General features: G+C 51.5%; 3 protein-coding genes across 3 annotated transcripts; 1 reads left to right on the top strand and 2 right to left on the bottom strand.

Annotated features, from left to right (window-relative positions):
- The first annotated feature begins 1357 nt into the window (after positions 1 to 1357).
- Positions 1358 to 2293, top strand: LOC104573019 (olfactory receptor 6Y1-like). The gene has a single exon (XM_010220200.2). It carries the CDS (start codon positions 1358 to 1360, stop codon positions 2291 to 2293), a length of 936 nt encoding a protein of 311 aa, XP_010218502.2.
- A 9858-nt stretch (positions 2294 to 12151) lies between these two features.
- LOC104573011 (uncharacterized) lies at positions 12152 to 17669 on the bottom strand. Its single transcript, XM_088537147.1, has 5 exons — positions 17492 to 17669; positions 17302 to 17405; positions 13586 to 16519; positions 13064 to 13272; positions 12152 to 12639 (listed from the first exon to the last, which is right to left on the bottom strand). The coding sequence occupies exons 1-5, from the start codon at positions 17667 to 17669 to the stop codon at positions 12570 to 12572; spliced, it is 3495 nt and encodes a 1164-aa protein (XP_088393273.1). The 3' UTR covers positions 12152 to 12569.
- A 507-nt stretch (positions 17670 to 18176) lies between these two features.
- On the bottom strand, positions 18177 to 20971 carry IFI35 (interferon induced protein 35). The gene is made up of 9 exons (XM_088537192.1): positions 20945 to 20971; positions 20791 to 20874; positions 20108 to 20266; positions 19685 to 19825; positions 19304 to 19442; positions 19055 to 19179; positions 18785 to 18980; positions 18606 to 18712; positions 18177 to 18440 (listed from the first exon to the last, which is right to left on the bottom strand). Exons 1-9 carry the CDS (start codon positions 20969 to 20971, stop codon positions 18249 to 18251), a joined length of 1170 nt encoding a protein of 389 aa, XP_088393318.1. The 3' UTR covers positions 18177 to 18248.
- Positions 20972 to 21170: the final 199 nt, after the last annotated feature.

Raw genomic sequence — 21170 nt, 5'->3', positions numbered from 1 at the left:
TCACCTAGAGCACATGGCACAGGACCGTGTCCAAGCGGGTTTTGAAGATCTCCAGAGAAGCAGACTCCACAACCTCTCTGGGCAGCCTGTTCCAGCGCTTTGTCACCCTCACTGGTAAGAATTTTTTCCTTACGTTCCTGCAGAATTTTTGGTGTTTCAGTTTGTGGTCACTACCTCTAGTTGTGTCAGTTGCCACCACTGAAAAGAGGTTGGCCCCAAAATTTCTATACTCTTTTTTTTTTCAAATTAAAACTAAACATTCTGATCTTCCCTATATATATTTCATTACATATTTCATTATTGAGAATCTCAGATTAAACCACAGACATCTTCAGAGTTATTACTTCTACTGCCTATGAAAACACAGAGAAAACAATGGCATTCCTCTTCTTTCTGTGATTGCTTCCACTGGGAGACTATCTGTAATTTGCAGGCCAAATCTCGTGGGACACCGAAGGTAAATAAAGTGGTCAGTTTCTACTTACTGGCATAAATCATGCAACTGGCAACTGGCACAACACTGCGGATACAATATATCCACACTTCATCCACTCTCTATCGATCATACTTGCAAGGATCAACTAAGGCAGTGGATTCTACCCTGAACTTCCACTACAGAAGGTTGAGAACTGTTTTGTTTTTAATAACATAGACTGAGGCAATCTTGCTTTTGAAGAGGTGATCTGAGTTAGCTACAAACAAACCAGATGCAGAACTATAATTTACTTGCAATTATGCTGCTCTGTTGTAGCATGTCAATAAGCTCTATATAAGTATACCCCTGTTGAGAGCTAGGCTTGGAAACCTCTGATAGGGTTTGGCAGATGTTTCTGAAGTCTTTTTAATCAGATTGTGCATGTGCTTCCAGTACTTGACATCACAATTCAGGGGATATACCTAGTATAGCTTTAGCAAAACACAGATGTAGACTCTAAGACACTGATAATATAAATGTCTACCTGTAAGCTTGTAACAATATTTCTTTATTCTCTATGGAGAGGATGGTCAATAACAATAGTACGATTGATCTGGGTTATTTTAGACACGTGTTCCTGCTGAGATGAATTCTGAAGAAGAATAATACGTGCATGAAATGACTAGGAGATGAATAATGACCGTGAAGTATAAGCTAAAAGCATGGTTAGATTTTTATACTGAAAATTTCTGAACTGAGCAGACAAATTGTACCCAATTAATTTCTACAAACCCAGCAACAAAGTGTCTGAACTTTTACAGGACTTTAAGTGGTGTTGGGACAAATAGTTACAAATTGAAATCCATTACCAATTAAAAGTTAGGTTAGCATGTAACATATCAATTTATTGCAGGTGGATAAGGTACATCCTTCCCCTACAGAATGGGTGACAGGAATGAAACCACCGTCATGTACTTCATTCTCCTGGGATTTCCCACCTCTGCTGAACTGCAGCTGCTCCTCTTTTCTGCTTTCTTCCTGGCTTATTCATTAACTGTTTTGGAAAATATCATTATAATTCTTATTATCCGAACTAACCATAGTTTGCAGAAACCCATGTATTTCTTCCTGGGGAACTTGGCTTTCTTGGAAATCTGGTATGTTTCTGTCATTGAGCCAAAGATGTTAGTAGATTTCCTCTCTCAAGACAAACGCATATCATTCCAGGGGTGCATGACTCAGATGTATTTCTTTGTGACTTTTGTTTGTACTGAGTACGTCCTCTTAGCTGTTATGGCCTACGACCGCTTCTTGGCCATATGCAATCCTCTCCGATATCCACTCATCATGAACTATCGATTCTGTGTTCAGCTAACAGCTGGCTGTTGGATATGTGGTTTGATCACCTCTTCCATCAAGCTGAGCTTTATAGCTCAGCTCTGGTTCTGCAATGTAGACAAAATTAATCATTATTTCTGTGATATTTCACCTCTACTGAATATCTCCTGCAGTGATTCCTCTTTGACTGAGCTAGTGGATTTCATCTTGGCTCTGATGGTTATCATGGTGCCACTGTGTACTGTGGTCACCTCATATATTTGCATCATGTTCACTGTGTTGAAGATCCCTTCTTCTCAGGGGAGGCAAAAGGCATTTTCTACCTGTAGCTCCCACTTGACTGTAGTAGTGTTGTTCTACTCTACCACCTTGTTCACTTATGCCCACCCAAAAGTTATGTATACCTACAGGGCTAACAAGCTGGTATCAGTCTTGTACACAGTAGTAGTACCACTCCTGAATCCACTCATATATTGCCTCAGAAACAAAGAAGTGAGATTTGCCCTGCGGAAGACCTTCACTTGCCCAAGAAACACCTAAGTACTCAAAGACTTCGCTCATGTGCTGACTCAAATGTGCTGATGAATGAAAATCAGGAGCTCTAGACCTTGACTCACTATCAAGTGAAATGGTACTTACTATTCATGGACCCAATTACCATATTTATTGAACTGGAACTTGATAAATCTAAGTTTGACTTGCATCTATTTTTTTTTCCTTGCATTTTTATGCTACCTACCTTTTTCGAAATCTTTAGCAGAATGACTGCTGCAATTTCATAGGAAAAGCTTGGCAAATCTGCAAGGAAATTTGCAATCAGACATCTTTCTGGGGCACACCAAATGATTTCCAAGAGGAAATTCAGGCACATCTGACAGGATAGAGCATTTCACAGATTTATTGAGGGAGAATTTGCTGTGGATCAGCAATATTACAGTAATGTCATAGCTCAAAATGTAGATCAAGAGCAACTTAGTGATTCACAGAATGGCTGAGATAGAAAGAGACCTCTGGAGATCAGATAGTCCAACTTCCCTGCTCAAACAGGGTCACCTGAAGTATGTTGCACAGAGTCACGTCCAGGCAATTTTTGAATAACTTAAAGCAAAGATTCCATAACCCCTCTGGATAACCTTTAACAGTGCTCTTTCTCCCTCACAGTCAAAAAGTTTTTCCTCATATTCAGGCAGAATTTCCTGGGTTTCAGTTTGTGCCCATTGGTTCTTCTCCTGTCACTGGGCACCAATGAAAATAGCCTGGCCTCATCCTCCTGATATCCTCCCTTCAGATATTTGTACACACTGATAAGCTCCCATGTTAGTCTTCTCCTCTCCAGGCTAAACAGGCTCAGCTATCAGCCTTTCCTCACAGGAGAGATGCTCCAGCCCCTTCGGCCACTAAATAGCTATCCATTGGACACACTCCAGCAGCTCCGTGTTTTTCTTGCAGTTGGGAGCCCAGAACTGGACAGAGTACTCCAGATGTGGCCTCACTAGCACTGAGTAGAGGGGGAGGACCACCTCCCTCGACCTGCTGGCAATGCTCTTCCTAATGAACCCCAGGATACCATAAGCCTTCTTGGCCTTCAGGGCACACTGCTGGCTCACAGTTACTTGCTGTCCACCCGGACCCCTGGTCCTCCTCCACAAAGCTGTTCTCCAGCAGGTCAATCCTGAACCTTTACTGGTGCATGGGATTAGGGAATGGAAAGCAAATGGACAAATGGATGGCATAGTGGCAATGGGTGCCTGCATGGACAACGATGGATAATTAAGCGGGCTGAGCTCCAGATATGTAGGCAGTAAGGGGGGTAAAAAATGCTTCTTCAGTATTTGTCCCTGCTTCAGAGCAGACTCTGACATGTAGAGACTCAAAACTGCAACTCCTGCCTCTCCCTGCAGAAGAGATGGGATGCGGCCGCTGACAAAACAGACAGTTTTACAGAGTTCCTGCAATGTCCACAGGTTGAAGGTGCCTTTCAATGTGAATTTCATCACTTCTCCGAGAAGACATCAAAAATCCAGTGGAAGAATCACCTCCCTGGAAGAATCTGTGTCGTTTTTTCTTTTTTTTTTCAGTTGTGTTTTTTGTTTTGTTTGCTTTCCCTATATAGAAATATATGACTATATGGAAAAACAGGTAAGAACGTGTGAAAGCAGATAGGAGCCAGTACTGTGGCTGAGAACAATTCCTGCCTATTTCTGAATTCTTGATTAGAAAATCCTGGATTTTTTATTAGAAAAGTCAAAAACACTTTAGTGGCCTTTGCTTGGGCTCCTTTAACTATTTACACCTACTTACTCTAAATTGTTTTCTTCCCTATTCAACAGGCATAACTTGTGCCTAATTCACTTAAGTAAAATGTGAATCACACTGCCATTTTCTTTCATTCTTGCAGTATGTGCTAACTCTATCTCTGCGCAGCTCTTCATTTTTACACTCTTCTTTGTTCTGAGCTCCTTCGGGGAGGGGAGCGAGCGGCTCACGCTGTTTTTAAAGCCTCACCCCACCAAGACTCTTTCCCAGACCTATTTCGCCTGGCGGGGCCGGCAGCGGCCTCGGGCGGCAGCGCCGCATGGGCCAACAGGCGGGAGCTGCTATCAGTGATATCCCAGCGGCGATGATCCTATCAGCAATAGGTGATATCAGCGATCAGCGCTATCCTATCGGCGATGATCCTATCATTCCTTCCAGCCTGAATCCCGGGAGTTCAGCTGGGCGATGCAACCGGAGAGACAGCTCATCTTCGGGCCCCGCGTTGGGCACCATTTGTTGCAGCTGCGAAGGAGCGGACTCCAGTGTAATGCACCAAAGACATTTTATTGAGCACGAGATAAAACTTATATGCTGCACTATACCAGATACTATACTTGTTTGTCTACAAGTATGTGAAACAGTTACTAATAAACCAATAATCTAAAGCTTTATATTAAAACTACCCAATCGGCTTCTTGGTCACGTAGCAGCCAGACAGTTGCTTTTGCTTTGTCTGCTGAGAACATCTGCAGTGCCGGCCTTGATGCTGGTTATCTACTAACAAGACATCCTGTACTACTGTTAACAAGCCATCCTGTGCTACTGTCCTCGGAGCAGGTCTCCACACTGCAGAATTTTTGTTTTAGAGACTGAGAATGAAAACTAAAATATTCAACAGGTGGCACAGCCTGGTATTGATTCAAGGAAATTCAAATGCCAAAATGCTTTTCTTCTGTCAGCCCTTTAGATAATGTGAGCTGTTTATTGCTGTTTTACCATGGAAGAGGAAAAAAAAAAAAAAGAGAGAAAAAAAGAACAAAATAGACCCCGAAAACCTTCCTACTAAGCACCACATTTAAAGTGGTATAATGGTGGTATCCATTAAAGTGAAAACTTAGTAAGGTTCACTGTGTTTGAATTAAAGTAATAAAATTTAAACCCTTTGGGATGCAAGACTGAGGTGCAAATAAAATTATCCCCATTTATCATCAAATGCATACATAACTATATAGTCAAAACTCCATGAACAAAAAGAAACCCGTAACATTCTTGAAGGAAAAATATATTAAAAGTGGCAAGTACTTGAACTGTACGCCTGAAGATGGCTCTATAACCCAAATTCACACAAACCTCACTGGGAGAAAAAAATCCTATCTATGAAATCGAAAAAAAAAGCAATTGAAAAGCAGATTGTTTTCTTGTTGTTCTACATTTTTTACTTCGTTTTGCAAAAAAAAAAAATCAATATGAAATGAAATACAAATGGTTTTGGTTTTGTTAGATATTTTCCAGAAATAAAATACATTTAATAAAATTATGTAATTTTTCATTGACTGAAATTTTGAAGGAAATTTTCAGGCAAAATTTAATACTTCTGATTTGGTACAAACAAGCAGAAATGCTCTAAAATCTAACAAAGATCACCACAAACTAATTTTCAAGCATCTTATACCAAGTAGCTCTTAGAGTTCACATCAAAAGTGATATGCTTGTTTCTTTTGGAACATTTATTTGGTTTACAATGCCCTTGATATACGTTGCTGAGAAAAGCCGAGGCCAGATACTGAGTTTGGCTTTAAGCAAATCAAAACGACTCCTAAAAGTCTTCATATGCACACACACACACACCTACACATTTCAATAATGATAATTAGTAAGTTATAGTTAGAAGAAAAAGAAACTTCTAATTACAGAGTTAGCTTTGAATGCATATTTTCTCTGGAAGAGTGTATGCTCTTATTGTCAAAAACAGTTACTGATATTTTCAAAATACATGCCCAGGTGAGGAATTGCTGATAGAATATAACTGACATTTCCTGTGCTGATCGTTTTGGTTATGAAAATCAAAAATCATGACAACAGTTGCAGACAAAGAGGTCTGAAATGCAAGGTAACACATTCCTACTTTCAAAGATGCTATATGTGAATCAGTCTTCAAATAAATAATCAGTAAGAATAATGCCATTATAGTAAACTGAAGATGACATTACTTAAAAAATATTACAAGCCATATAATCCAAACACATTAAGAAATCATGCAGGATAATGTTATCATTAAATTCTAGTTATTATTCCCACTCTGTTATTACTCAATAGTTACTTTAACTAGAGGTGTTCATTGAATTCAAGTAATCCCTTTGATCTTGTTTTTAATTTTAATATCTCAAGAACACTTTTAAGCTGAATCTGGCTTTCTGGAAAATGATATTTTTTTTCAAAAAGAACATATAGCATGTAGAGGAGTGGAAGAGAAAGGAAAGGAGAGGAGAGAAGAGGAGAGGAAGAAGGGAGTTTTTGTGAGCTACATTTCTATGGCATTTTAAGTAACAAAAGAAAGACGAAAATCAGTTGAAGTGGGTTTCTATGAATATGACACTTTATCTGATAAATTACAAGAAGAAAATGCTGCTTATCCACCTTTTTGGTCTTTTCAAGTTTTGAGGGAATTAGGGTATTTCACATTAAGCAAAGATGGAATTGATGCTAATGTGAAAAGACTTTCTGGTGAGGAGATGAATGCCTAAACTAAAAGAGAGGTGATGGGGGAGAGGGAAATTGCTACTACTGATTGAAGCTGCGTTCTACTAACCTCTTAAAAGTTCTGGATTTTCTTGTTTATCACCAAAATGAGCCAGCAGCAGCCTGATTCCAAATATCCTTGGGGATGTTGTGAGCTCCACAACATTTCCTTGGGAGAGAGTGTGTCTTTGAATACAGTCCCCACTGCAGAGAGGAGAAAAAAAAAATAGGCTGGAGAGGAGGCAGAAATTGACTCTTGAGACTTCAAATATGTGTTCATGAGCACAAATACGGGTATTTGCACTTGAGGGTTAACCTTTGGCTTATTGGGCCAATGGGCTCCCCCTCTGAGGAGGAGAAAGGGTGTTTAGGACCAGAAGTGAATTTTATCACCTCCTTACAAAATCTAACCCAATGCTGGTGTTGTTCCCCCATTGATAAGTATATTACACTAGAGAGCTCCAGTGCCCTTTCTGGCCAGAATATCTGTAACTGAAAATGGTATGGATGAAAATCTCAGCTTTTCCGTCACATGAATACTTTGCCCTTACTGTACAAGTGTCTACAATGACAAGGAAAGGCAATACGCATAAATCCTCCAGATTTTTTTTTCCCCAATCTTTTAACCCTCAAACTTTCTGAATCTATGATGTTGTCATATCTCTTCAATTTTCTTCTTCTTATAAATGTTACTTCAGGAACCTGGTAATTTCTGTATGAATAGGAGGTAGCTATAAGCCTGTTAATAAGGTCCTCATGGACCTAACAAGTGAAAGGGATATAAACTAATAATAGCTGCATTGCTTTCCAAGTAAAAATGTTAATGAATAATTAATATTTGAAGATTTTTTTAGATAAGGCAGCACACTATTATCATTTTAATTAATGTGTCTGTGGATGATGGATGCTTTCATAGGGCTTTCCACAAGCAAAAGCTCTTTGCCTGTATAGTTTTGTCTGCAAATTAATATAATTCCACAAGCTCCATGGAACTTGATCTTCTTCTCCTCTCTTTTGCCTGATAAGGCTAACTGAAGAGTAAATCTAGAAGAAAAGAAAGAAATCAACACACACACTCACATAAATCATAAGAAAGACGACAGCAATCAGAATTTGAGATAAAATGTCAGGTCCCTTTCCACCTATGGAGGCTGAGTTATTGCTGCCAGGTGGAATGCTTTATATCTGGCTCACTGTATAGCCCCTCGGCCCTGTGCACACAGAGACCTCGGCCTCCCGGGAGGCCGCATGAAAGCCTGTAGGCCACCCCCTGGCCCCATGCGCACGGAGGCCCCGGGAGGCTGCATGAAGGCCTGGAGGGTCCCCCCCGCCCCGTGCGCACGAAGGCACCGGGAGGCCGCATGAAAGTCCATAGGGCCCCCCCAGCCCTGTGTGCAGGGAAGCTGCACGAAAGCCTCAGCAACACCACACGTGTCACAACTGGCACCCATCCTCGCCTGGGCCCCATCGTGCCAGGGAGGGTGTCAGGGAAGAGGGGCCAAGACTCTGTGTCCCAGCATAGGAATGCTAAGGAGATGCTAATGAGATACTCGAGATGCAAGCTTCTTGGTAATGAGGCCACGACTGGCTGTTCAAATAGCACTAGTGCCAGCTTGGGGGTGTCCTAAAGCTCCTTAGGGTTCAGAGGTGTGTTGCTGTTTCTGCTTGGGAGCGCTGAGAGGTTGGTGGTATGCTAATTAGATGTAAATTTTATGATAATGAGGCCCCCAGCCACCTCTTCAGGAGCTCCGTTCTTAGGACAAAACCCTTCCATGCGGAGAGGCGGGGCTCGGGGGAGCAGGGGCGGAGCTGACTGCAGGGGCGGAGCCAGGGACAACGGGGCCGGGACAAAACGGCGTGGGGCGGGGCTGTTGTTTCTGTGTGTTTTTGTTGTCCGGGGAGGACTGCAGAGGCGTTCGGGTTCCAACCGCAGAGTAATGAGATGCTAACTGCCTGTTAATGATATGCTAATGATATACCAATGAGGTCAGTGTTCATGTACGTCGTGAACAGGCAGGTACGTGACGGGAGCAAAAAAAGGGGGTGGGGCCACCGATGGAGGGGGCGTGGTCAGCGCAGAAGGGGCGGGACCCCGATAGAGGGGGCGGGCCCTCCGCCGGGTCACAGCCACTGGCGTTGCGAGGTGCCGGAGGGGCGGAGCCCCGGGGGGCGGGGCCCCTTCCCTGCGCCTGCGCGGCCGCTCCCATCCCCAGAGCGCGGGCGGGGCCGCGGGGGCTCCGGGCCGGCGGCTGCGGCCGCTCCTCGCGCCGGGGCCGGCGGGTCCCGCCGCGCTGCCCGCTCCGCCCGGCCCAGGGGAGCGGCGGCCGGGCCGGGGCGGTGCGAGCGGAGCGGAGCGGAGCGGAGCGGGGGCTCTGTCCGCCCGGGAGCGGCGGCTCCGGGGCCGGCGCAGCGCGGGGGGCGGCTCGGGGCTGCGGGGCGGTCGCTGCCGCCGCCGGGAAGTAAAGGCCGAAGGGCCGGAGCGCAGCGGCCGCCCGCCCGCCCCGGGGCTGCCCCGCGCCGCGGGCTGGGCCCGGCCTGCCCGGAGGGGGCCCCGAGCCGGGTACCGAGCACGACCCGTCCCGACCCCCTTCCCGTCCCCAGCGCACTCGGGCTGGGGGGACCTGGGGCACCTCTGGGCTGCGAGAAGAGGGGCTGAAGGGGCGGGTTGGGGGCGTCTTTGCCTCCCTGCCCCAATGCTGCGTCCTGGGGTTCCCCCATGGGTTCAGGGGGCTGCTTTGGGGCTCAGAGGAGGGCGATTCGTCCCTGTGTTTTTGGGTTGAAAGTCAGTGGTTTGGTCTGACTTGTAACAGCCCCTAGCCCACTAATTTCAGACCCCAAATTGCAGGATCTGCCCTCCACTTCTAAGCCCTGTGTTTCTGGCCCTTCCCCACCCTGCTGCTAGGGCAGTTTGGGGGCTCAGAAATGGTGGCCGAGTGTTGCGTTTTGGGCACCTGCAAATGTGTTCTTGGGGTTGTGGGGCAGGTTCAGAAACAGAACACACCTTTGACACATGCTGCCTTGTGATCCCCTACAGAAAACAGTATCTCAGTGCCTTCTCTACATGCTCGTAAGGACTAGAAAGTCACCGGAGCCTTTCCCATGCAGACCTTTCCAAGTACTGCCAAAAACCTTTTGTGATACCTGTGATCTGTTTCATGAACACTGGTAATACAGTTCGACTTTCCTTGGATGTAACACGCTTTTTACATGTGCTGCAGACTCCCCAGGGCTGCCCTGGATGTTCTGTACCCCCGAATCCATAAAAGTTGTGTGGTAAAGCAGTTGTCTCCCTCATAAAGACTTGGTTCTGAATCTGCCCTCGAGACAGCCTGCTGCCTGTGCCAGGGCTCTGGAAACAGTCAGGGCTCCCAGCTCTCCTAGGGTAGTTGCTAGCGTGTTTTCTATCCATAAATTTATGAAGCCCTTTTCAGAGCATGAGTTATGAGGAATTACTATGGCCATCAGTTACTGAATTTGACTGTTTTGTCCCTCAGTAGCAACAATGTTTTCTATAGAATGATTTACGATCAAAATCTTGTTCGTCACTGACTCACTAGTTAATACTCTATTTTTTTTCTTATATAATTGTCTGCTTGTCTTTATACGGACAAACATTTCTGTGGGCCAATAAGTATGAAACCTATGTCAGACAGCTTCAAGTGTCTTAACTTACTGAAGTTAACCAGCAGGTTGTATATCAAGGACCAAAGGGGTAAAAAAAAAATAGGATTAAAAAAATCATTCAAAAATAATTCAATTCCAGATATTGCTTAACTGTTTCGAGCAAATTAATAATATCAAAGAAAACAGGACATTCCTGTGCTGATGCTGTGCATGCCGTTCCATATACCAAAAGTGCAGTTTAATGTCTATTTTACTGATTGTTTGTCCCACAGCTTGTGCCACGAAGAGAGGAGACCAAGGGTACAGCATGAGTAAGGAGATCCTGAGCACAGAAGCAAAGGCTTCTTTTGCCCTGCCCTCTGTCACTTGGGCTGCCATGTAAGCGCTGCACTTGGTGTTACCTGTTTACTAGCACAGGGGTTACTGTTCAAATACCCTTCCAGTGTCATTACTGCAGTCACAATTTTGGACTGACAGTTTTGGCAGTGCTGGCCTTGGGCAAAGTGCAACTCTTTTGCTCTCACCAGGCAGCTTTAGTCAAGTTTTTGACTCTAATTTCTCTCATTTGTGCTGCATGTAGAAGAGAAAGGGAAGCAGCCTCAGCTTGCATAGAGGAGCACAACCCCTACTGCAATCTGTAGCATTAGTGAAGACTGAAAATACAGGGAGAGCGGGGGCAGGAGTTTAGCTGTACATTTCATCTCAGAACACCTGTGTTATATGAGAATCGAGTGACCAGGGACAAGTAAAAACTGTTGTGGGCACCAGGCTTTAATCAGTGCAGCATCCTAGCCCACTTACAGCTGCTATCATAGGTATAAAACCACTGTTGTTGCCAAATGAAGTATCTGGTGTTCTAAGCCTTGGTGGTGGCAAAGTGTGAGTGGCAAGTAGTAAGTAATGCAATGGCAAGTAGCATGTGAGTGTGATGTGAAATGCATGAGACTCTGAGCCTCCTACAACATATGGTCTTGGTCTGTACCATCTGAGTCGAGCTGATTTGCAGATCTGTGATGAGTGAGCCTCATCCTTACAGACACTTTGAAAACCTTTGTTTAAAAAATATTATTCCGCTTTGTGCGTGTAACCAAGTTGGACAGGAAGCAAATATGCCAATGCTGTTTACGTGACTATAATGTAAAGCTGTCTGATGTTACCATATGTCTTATGTGTTTCAAATGTTAATTAAAAGCATAACAAACAAAACCCTCAGTGGCACGCCGCTCCATCTCCTACCAGAGGAAAGCCTCTGTCCCTAGCTTGGCCTCTATGGTCTTTCTACTGCTTCTGGGGGCAGGTGTTCCCCTTATCGATTTTTAACAGCTTTCCTGGAGTGAGACGACTCCTCCGCTCCCAAGGACAAATATTAATCGTGGCCTTGAGTGTTGCATCCATCTTGTAGCATACACTTCTGGAGGGCAGCTCTTAGCAGTTTTTGTCTGCAAAGCCCATTGCTGCCCTCTGCACTTTAATCTGTGTCTGGGTGCTTCTGTAGCCTGGCTAGATTGAGATATGTGCCTTGGATGACTGTAAGACAAGTGATGAGTAAATACTACTGAAAATGGGGGAATAAAACTTGTTTATTTGAATTTTTTCAGGGCGAGACAGTCCTTGCCTGTATATTCTCGGTGGGGGGGAGACAGCTGTCCTAGAAGCAGAAACCTGTTAATGTTCCCTCCAGGAGAACATAGGGTTTCTTACTGTTCCTAGAGCAGGTGCTGGGGCAGGGCTGTAGCCTGGGGCTGTCTGCTTGAGGAATGAAATGTCTAAGTTAGCAGCTGAAGTTAATGACAGTTCAGCTTTGCCACAGGCTCTGGAAGTGGCTGGTCTGGAACTGCCTGTAGGAGCCAGAGGGGAAGAAGAAGAGGAGGCCGGATTGCAAGGAGGCTCCTGGCTGCCTCGGAGTTACTGGCTCCCTGTCAAAAGGCACGTGAGGCTCAGCCTGGATCTGATGCTGAAACTGGCTCCTGCTTAACTGGTTGGTGAAGACATGCATTCAGTAGGAGCTTGAATTTCAGCGGACCTCAGATTCAAGCTGGGGCTTGGAGGATCTGGGGGAACTGCTGTCACCCATGTACTGTTTTTTGGCTACCTCTAGGGTTACAAGGAACTCTGGAACTGCAGCTGAGCTGTCAGCTTTGAGCTGCAGTTATGGTAGTTAGGAAGGAAGAGGATGCGGCTGCTCAAACGGGAAATCTTACGCAATGCCCAATTTCTTCAGGACTGTGCAAACCTCGTGGAGATACTGAGCATCTGGATAGCCGTTCCTGTCGGGACAGAGAGGAAAGTGGTGTAAATACTGTAAAACCACTGGCAGGGGGGACACAACAGTTCACTTCTGCCCTGTCCTTGTAACAGGGGAGAGAATGGCAATCCTGTTCCCTGTAGCTACAAGTAGCAGCCGGTTGTTGCTGTTTGCACGGCCACGGGGGCATGGGGGCAGCCAGGAAAAGGAGCTGCAACTGAACAGGGCCCAGAATTCCTGCTCCCTGGGAGCCTTAGGAGCATGGCACAGGTAAGGACTTCAGCTGGAGTGCTGATCTGCCACACTGCAGCTGCCCTGCGAGGTGAAGCAAAGGGGAGCACCAACTCTGCACGTGGGGGAGCCTGGAAGAGCGCCGGGATTTGTTTAGCTGAGGTGCATGTTATTGCTGAGAAATACCTGAAGGCTTTGATTTGGCTGACCCATACCTGGCCTTGCCTCCGTACAGTGAGGTTTTGTGCGGAATATGGCCCCACGTCACTCTTCCCTCTCCGTCAAAAAGCTTGATCTGGAATGTTAGCCCCTGCTCAAAGGCTTTCTTCAGCAGCATGGCTGTCTTCTGCCCATTCCTGTTGTCAGGTAGGTAGGCATGGAAATTTCCCCCTTTGTAAGGGTGTCCTGGGCAGGGGTCACCAACCTTGTAATGAGAAGAAAATATTTTAAACAACCACCTAAGTGTGGACCCTTAGATCTGTCTTCTGAGACCCTGTTCAGCATGAAAAGATACAGAAATTTGTGGCCCTAGGGGTTGATACTTCCTCAAATGAAAGCTCTTCAAAAGCAGCAAGCTGCTCCCAAGCCCTGCGTAGGAATCATGCCTTCCACAAGGCAATCCCTCCACCCCGTTGAATCTGGTGGAGCTACAGCTGCCCTCCACCCTGGGTCACCCTCCCAGAACCTCCACAGCACCTGCAGCAGGCCAGGAAAGACCCCTGAGCCCGGGTACCTACCACTTGCATGCCATCAGGGATGCTGTAGATAACCTGAAGAGTCGGATCTCGATAGTAGCCAGGCAGGCTCTGCGCCAGGGAGGAGACCCTGAATGTCCCCGAGAGCTTGCGACCTGGGGCAGCAGAGGCAGAGCGGCAGCAAGCTGGCTGGGTGCTGTCTGCTGCAAAACACGTCCTGCACAAGGCATGGCCACAGGGTGCCTGGCATGTCACGCACAAGGCCTGGCAGGCATCACACTGACTCAGTGAGGCCTTGCAGCTTTCCCGTGCAAGGCTGGGACTTTGGGTCTGCGGTGATGAGAGGGCAAGCTCCTTCTCCACTTTCGTCCTGCCAGCTGGGATCAGGGCCCTTTCCTGGCCGCGGGGCTCTGCTGCAGGCGACTCTGCTGTAGCCTGGGGTGGCTCGGGGGTGGCAGTCCCGTATAGCCAGGTGGGCAAAGAGTGAGGAGCACCGTCTGCTGCAGGACTCGGTGACCGCAGATGCCCCATCTCATCCTTGCGGCCTCCTGTGCTCTTGTGTCTTGCAACCTGGAATCTGTCTGGAAAAACCTGCTTTAGCCATGCAGTGTCAGGCTCCCCTGTAGACAGCTTTGTCTTCAGCTGTTCTTGGGACTCCTTCAGGCCAGCAGGGCTTTGGTTATCCACTCCAGCAGGGCTGAGGAAGCTGCTTCCTCCCTGCACTGCCTCGGGAGCTGCAGGGTCACTGACCTCCTCCTGTCCCCATGCTTGCTGGAATTGCCAAGGACTGGGAGCTCTCATTTCCTCAGCACCTTGCAGCTGGAAAGCCCTGAGCTCAGCTGAGTCAGTTGCTTTATCATTAATGTCCAGGTGCTGCAGGCACATCTGTAGGGACTCCAGGTTTTCGGAAAGGGCTGCACCCAGCATGGCATCCTGGCTACTGCCTGGTCGGCTGAACCTTGGTGGCTCTGTGCTAAGAGCTCTCACTGGTCCTGGAGACACAGGGGAAGCCTTCAGGGTATTCAGTCTCCTGGAAGAAAACACCTGGAAGGCCTCAGTCACTCCTGACAGCATCTCCTTGGGGCAGGCAAGATACAGCTTGTACTTGTCCTTGCTTAGTCCAACCTTGGTGGAACCTCCTTGCAAGAGGCTGCACAGTTCACTCAGGACATTGTCATCTGGCCCATCGACATCAAGCTCTGAGTAACTCATGCTCTGATATATGAGGTTAGGACACTTTTGCACAAGAGTTTCCACTTTCCATTTGGCCTTGCAAACCTTGTTCCTGTCCTCTGCCTGCAATGTCAGCACAGTGCAGTCCCCAGCAGGATGCTCTGAGATCTGCACACCATCCCTGCACAGTTCATCAACAGCAGAGCAGTAAGCGGCTTTCAGGTAAGACCACTGCAGAGCGTCCAGGCTCATTTCTTCACTCACTCCACTGCCTCCACTGGTGGCCCTGACAGTGTCTCGAGTATTGTTGCTTTCCTTTGACTTTGGCAGAGAGAAGCTGCTGGAGCGTTGCAGTGAGGCCTTAGCTTCAGAGGGTTTAGAGTCCAAAGTGGAAGAGGTCCTTGCATTGCCGAAGAGATCCAGAGACTGAAAGGCATCAGACTTGCTATTGAGACGTTGGTGACTGATGGGACTTGAGCCTTCAGAGTTAGTAGAATGCAGCGAAGTGCTGTTTTCTTTGCCCCCAAAAGGAGATGGGGTCTTAGGTCTTGCAAGAACAGCAGCTCTTTTCACCCGGTCCTGTTCTCTGGGCTCCTTCTGCTGCGACCCTGCTTCTGGCCCCGAGACCACATCTGCTGTGGTGACACAAGGCTGCTCCTGCTGCCTCAGCGCTGTTGGGTCACTTGGACTGAGGGTGTCTGTCCCTGTTAAGTGCTTTCCAGAAAGCAGGGCTTGTCCCACTCGTGGAGAGTCCTGATCCAGCAAATGCCCTGCACTGGCTGGAGACCTGTCAACCTTGGGAGCACTGCAGCTGGTAGCCAGCTTGGGCTCTCCTTGCAGCTCCAACTTTCCTGGGCTCAGTCTTGAGAGAGAGGTGTCCATGGGGCTTTTGGGCTTGCGCGGTGCAGCCTCTGTGGTGTGAGCAGCTGCCGGGTGCGAGGGCAGGGAGCTCCTGAGCTTGCTGAGTCTGTGTGCAAGCCTTCTTCTGGTGCTGAAAGCCTGAAAATACTGCTTGGCCTGGGAAACATCAACCAGGTTTCCAATAAGATAAAGCTGCCTCTCATCTTCATGGCAGAGCAGGTGGGGATACCGTTTTTGCAGCTCATGTGACAGAGCCTTCTGTGTCTGCTTGTCCAAATCCAGGCCTCTTTTGTCGATCTTCTCCTTGCGCAAGCTCACTTCCAACTGCTGGTAGAGCTCCTGCAGGGCCAGACGGGCCTGTCCCAAGGCATCCCTGTCCCCAGACGCACCTGCAGACACTTGGAGGTACAGTATGACAATGCCATCACTGCTAATGTCCACCACGTCCACATGATGCTGGCGCAGCACACGATGGTACTCATGAGCACAGAACCTCTGCATGTACAAGTAAATATCTGAGTCCATCACTAGGGAAAAGTCCTCCAGCCCCTCCATGGCTTCCCCATCCACTGGACCCCGATATGGTGGGGCCTCAGCTGCCTCTTCACACACCTGGTCCCCATGTGGCAGTTTCGTTGTCTTTGGTGCTGATTCAACAGAGACAGGCACTTGCTGGTGATCATGGGTCCTGGTGCCTTGGGCCACATGGCTGCATTCTGACTGGAGAATCTCTCCAGGCACTTGGCTCTTGATGTTCAGCCTGCACAGCAGATCTCTGCTGAAGGCCTGCAGCTCAGTGAATGGTCCCTTGACTATGCAGTGTCCGTCCTGGGAGTCAAAGTTGATCTGCACATTGCTGTAGCCTTTATGCAAGTTCCTCAGAAGGGTTTTGCCATCAGGAAACTTCCCACAGTCAACTACCATGTGAACATGTATGAAGATCTGCAGAAAGAGGGCAAGGGGGTGAGAAAGCAAGGACCAACAACGCCCCTCCAAGGAGCAGGAGGGGTAAACGCACCTGGCACTTGCCACAGTCCAAGCATTATTACGATAGAGGAGACAACACGACTGTCCACCTCCATCTCCTAGCATCCGGCTTTTCAGATTAGGTGGAAGCACAACACAGGCAGGATGGAAAGCTCCAGGCAGCTGAAGCAGCTTTTGGACCTTCTACCCAGACCTCACAGAGATGCAGCCCACTGGCACATGCTCCAAGCTGTGCAAACAGCCCCAAACCAAGAAATCCCCTACTCTGGCTCAAACGCAACCCCTCCTGCATCTGACATCCTTCTTGCTCTCCGCATCCTTCAAGCAACCAGGCCCCACAGACCTGGGGAAGGTCTCAAAGGCCGGGCTGGCTGACAGCTGCACTTGAGCACTCAGCATGCAGACCTGTGGGCACGAGACACGGCTCCTGCCCACCCAGAGTGGAGGAAGACACGAGAACTCGCAGTGCCTCCCAGGCGTCAGCGAATCTCCTAACATAACCCATGACAGAGGGAGAGGACACAGAGGCATTGCCTGTCCGGCTAGTGACACGGCCGAGGCATTAGCCCGATCCCCCAGGGTCCACCAGACGTCCAGGGAGAGGCTCTCCCCGCTGGCCTGGTTTCTCTGACAGGCGCAAAGCGCAGAGAGCCAAGGGCAGCGCCTGCTGCGCATCCCCGCGTTGTTGGCACGAAGCAAAGAAGAGAAGAGACATCGCGCTGGCTTGGCGTGGCTACCTGGTCTGGGCTGAGCTCGGGGTCGTGCGCGGTCACCTCCAGCGGGTAGCGCTGCCCTCCAACGCAGAGCACGTGCTGTGGGGCCGCCAGCACCCGTCGGGCCACTGTGCGGGATGAGTGGCGTGAGCGGGACCGGGTCGGGCTGTTACGCGGCGCCGCGGCCCAGCCCGCCCGGCCCAGCCCGCCTCACCTGCCGGCTCCTCGAAGGTGACGAGGGCGCGGGCCGGGGCGCCGGGCAGCACCCGCACCTCGGCGATCTCGCCGCCGCCGTGGCGGGCGCGCAGGAAGTGGATGGTCAGCTTGTCGGCCACGCGCTCGGGCGGCAGCTCGGCGGGGAGGCCGCCCACGCGCACGGTGCGGCCCGCCATGCTGCGGGGAGCGGGGACACCGCCCGCCACGGGGGCTCCCCTCTGCCCGGCTCGGCCCCGGCCCCGCTCCTCTGTCGTCGGCCCCGCTGCCCCCCGCGGAAACGAAAGCGAAACGGGCGCCGCCCGCCCCGCCGGCACCGCCCCCTGCGGCCCGGCCCGGCCCGGCTCGGCCCGGCGGCCCCGCAGGGGGCGCGGGGCCAGGGCGGGCGGGGGCCTCGGGGCGAGGCAGCCCGGCCGGCCCCGCGCGGTGCCCAGAGCCCGCAGCTCCCGCAGCCCCTGCCCACGCTCGGGCTGTCCCCATGCCGGCCCCGCGGCCTCATCCTGGCCCCACATCCTCTCCCCACTGTCCTGTCCTCCCATCCTGTCCTGAGGTCCCATCCCAACCCCACATCTCATCCAAACTCTACATCCCATCCCCGTCCCACAGCCCCGGCCTGCTCCCATATCCCACCTGCACTCCACAGCCCAGCCCAGCCCAGCCGGCCCGTCCCACAGAGCAACAACACAGAGCTGCCCAGAAGAGCTTTATTCCCACATGGAGCCGGAGGGCCATGACCCACCCAGCGGCACAGGCGAGGGCTACTCCACGTCCTCCTCGAAGATGGCCACAGCCCACTGCCCCTCGGGGACGTAGCCGAGGGCATCCACCTCGCCCCCACCGCGGCTGCTCCTCTGGAAGTGGATCTCCAGGGTGTCCCGCATGAGCTCCGTGTCCAGCACGTCCGGGATTCCCCGCAGCAGCACGGTCCGGGCGCAGCGGGATGGCCGGAGCTGTGGGGCAGGGGAGTCGCATGATGCCTCGCAATATGCATGGCATTGCGCAGGGAACCATCCTTTTCTGGGGCAATTTCAGGGAGGTTTGGCAACGAGCCGGGATGGGCAGGATCACGGGAGCCCCTGTGGGCTCGCTGCCGTGCCCAGGGCTCACATCCTCACCTTCAGGCTGGTGACATCTCCACTCACATAGGGTGATATTTTGATCTCGCACTCGGTTTTCTTGATGGGGAACTGTATGAGGCCCCTGGCTACCAGTTTCTCAGCCACTGCAGGAGGCAAGGAGAGCCCTGAGCCCCTGGCACTGCCCGTGCCAGCCGCAGCCCCAGCTCCCCACGCACCTCCATCCTGAGCAAAGCTCAGCACCACCTGGTCACTGCACAGGAACTCCAAGCTCTCCACCTCACCACCCCCGTTCTTGGCCTTGCTGAAGAAGAGCTCCAGCTTGTCCAGCAGCGTGTCCTCAGGGATGCCCAGGCTGGACAGGCCGGACAGGCCAGACAGCAGGACCTGCCGGCAGCTCCGGCTCAGGCTGAGCTGTGGGGCACAGGGTGGTGGGCACGCGGCAGCAGTGCCGGTGTGGCCCCGGGGCCGGGCTGCGAGGGCCCTACCTCCAAGGCAGACGGCAGTAGCAACTCCACAGGCTCTGCCCGCACGCGCATGCGGCACCGGTCTGGCTCCTCACTGTGGCTCAGCTCCACCACATGTTCCTTCATTGCCACAATCCTCTGGGCCACTGCAAGCCGGAGAAGCCGGCAGTGCCAGGCTCCGTGAGCAGTGGGTCAGGATGCGGGGCTGTGCCGTGCGCCCAGGGGCCGCCTGCACCCCTAGGAGATGCAGGGCAGCTCCTCGGCTCCTACCTTCCGACTGCTCAAAGGTGATAAGGGCTGAGCCCCCTGGCAGTGGGTAGTGGACCCGTGGTGTGAGCGTCAGCATGCCCGTGTCCGCCACGTCTGTCACCTGGCCCCTGAACACCATGGATCTCTCCGGCAGGGCGGGCTGCAGTTAGGACAGGGGCAGAGGTGACCTGCTCTGCACAGGCCTGTCCCTGCCGGGCAGGGAGCCAGCGCGGGGCTCAGGAGAGGCAGCTGGGGGCCCCCAGCAGGGGCTCTCCAGGGCCTTGCCCGTGCCCCAAAGCCGCTGGCACTTTGGTCCCACCAACTCGTAGAAGCCGGGCTGGTCATCCCCACACCCGCCATGGTCAGCAGCTCAGCTGACCCCCCAGGAGAGCAGACACAAACCAGGTTGTCCCCCCATGCCCAAGATACCACTGCCAGATCCTCTGCGGGGCCCCTCTGCTGCATTTCTTGCAGTTTCTTTTTCAAAAGCTCCTTCTCCTGCATCAGCCTGCTCCTCTCCTCCTTCGCTGAATAAATGCTTTCCTGGAAGGCACAACCAGCAGGCACCAAGGGACCTGTCAGCAGGACTTTGACACATCCCCCATGCACGCACTGTCCTGCTGTGACGGCTGCCAGCCCCTCGCTCCCGAGCACTCCACCCACCCGTGCAACGCGGGACCGTTGCGCGCTCAGCATCAGCATCTTGGGGAGGTGCGCGAGACCTCCATGTGCCCAGAGCAAAGCTGCCTTCAAGCAGAGGCGAGTGCCAACCCAGGCCATTCCCTGCCACGTTCCCAACCCTGGACAACTCCTCCAACTACTGACCTGGTGGGAGGCCGCATGCTCCCTGTTCAGACATATTTGTCTCTCGGGATGCATGCGCAGTCGTTCTCTCTCTTTCCACAGCTCCAGTGCCTTCTGCTCTGTGTCTTCCTTGGCTGCTTGCAGCTCCGCGCAGTCGTGCTCCAGGGCAACACAAAGCTCCTGAGCAAGATGGTCAGAGACAAGCGGTCGCGTCCTGCCCATCGCACAGTGCTCCGGCCATGGAGCCAGGCATCAGGATGAGGGGGCCATGGGGTTGGGGACAACGTGGGGCTGGAGAGGGTGGAGGTGGCACAGGCTTGGTGAGGTGTGGGGTCTGGCACAGGGCTTGGCGCAGGGGCTCATCGTGAGGCTCGCAGTGGGGTTGGTCATGGGCCTTGGTGCAGGGTTTGTCACGGGGCTCGGGGCGGGGGGCGGATTGTCGCGGGGCTCGTAGTGGGTTTGGCACAGGTCTTGGTGCAGGGTTTGTCACGGGGCTCGGGTGGGTTGTCGCGGGGCTCATAGTGGGTTTGGCACAGGTCTTGGCGCAGGGTTTGTCATGGGGCTTGGAGTGGAGCCTGGGGCAAGGAGCTCGTAATGGGGTTCGGAGTGGGGTTTGTCGTGGGGCTCATCTCAGGGCTCATCACAGGGCTCAGACTGGGGCTTGTTGTGGCGTTTGCCATGGGGCGCGTTGCGGCCGCGTGCACCTTGTAGCGCTGGATCTCTCTCCAGACTTGCTCCGGGGTCAGCTCCACGGGGCTGCTCTGCACACCCGCGTAGATGAAGAGGTCCTGGGGGCCCGGAAGGGTCAGGGTCTGCGCGGTGCCCAGCGCCCCCGTCCCCCCGCGGCGCTGCCGCTACCTCGTCCAGCTCCATCTCCAGGTCCATCCCCGCGCTCCCCGGCGGGCGCCTCGGACGGGCTCCGCTGCTCGGGGGGGTCTCCGGGGCTCCCGCTGCCTCCCGCACCCGCCGCGGCCCCTCCGGCCCGTTTCGCTTTCGCTTCCCCCGCGGCTCCGCCCCGGCCGGGGCCCCGAGCCCCGCCCGGTGCCGCCCCGGCCCCCGCCGCGCTGACCCCGCTCCCGAGCGC

The sequence above is a fragment of the Tinamus guttatus genome, unplaced genomic scaffold, assembly GCF_059628265.1.
Source record: "Tinamus guttatus ecotype Peru unplaced genomic scaffold, ASM5962826v1 Tinamus_guttatus_pri_ptg000732l, whole genome shotgun sequence".
Taxonomy (NCBI): domain Eukaryota; kingdom Metazoa; phylum Chordata; class Aves; order Tinamiformes; family Tinamidae; genus Tinamus; species Tinamus guttatus.
Note: the sequence above shows the minus strand (reverse complement) of the source record. Positions and strands in the feature narration are given on the sequence as shown.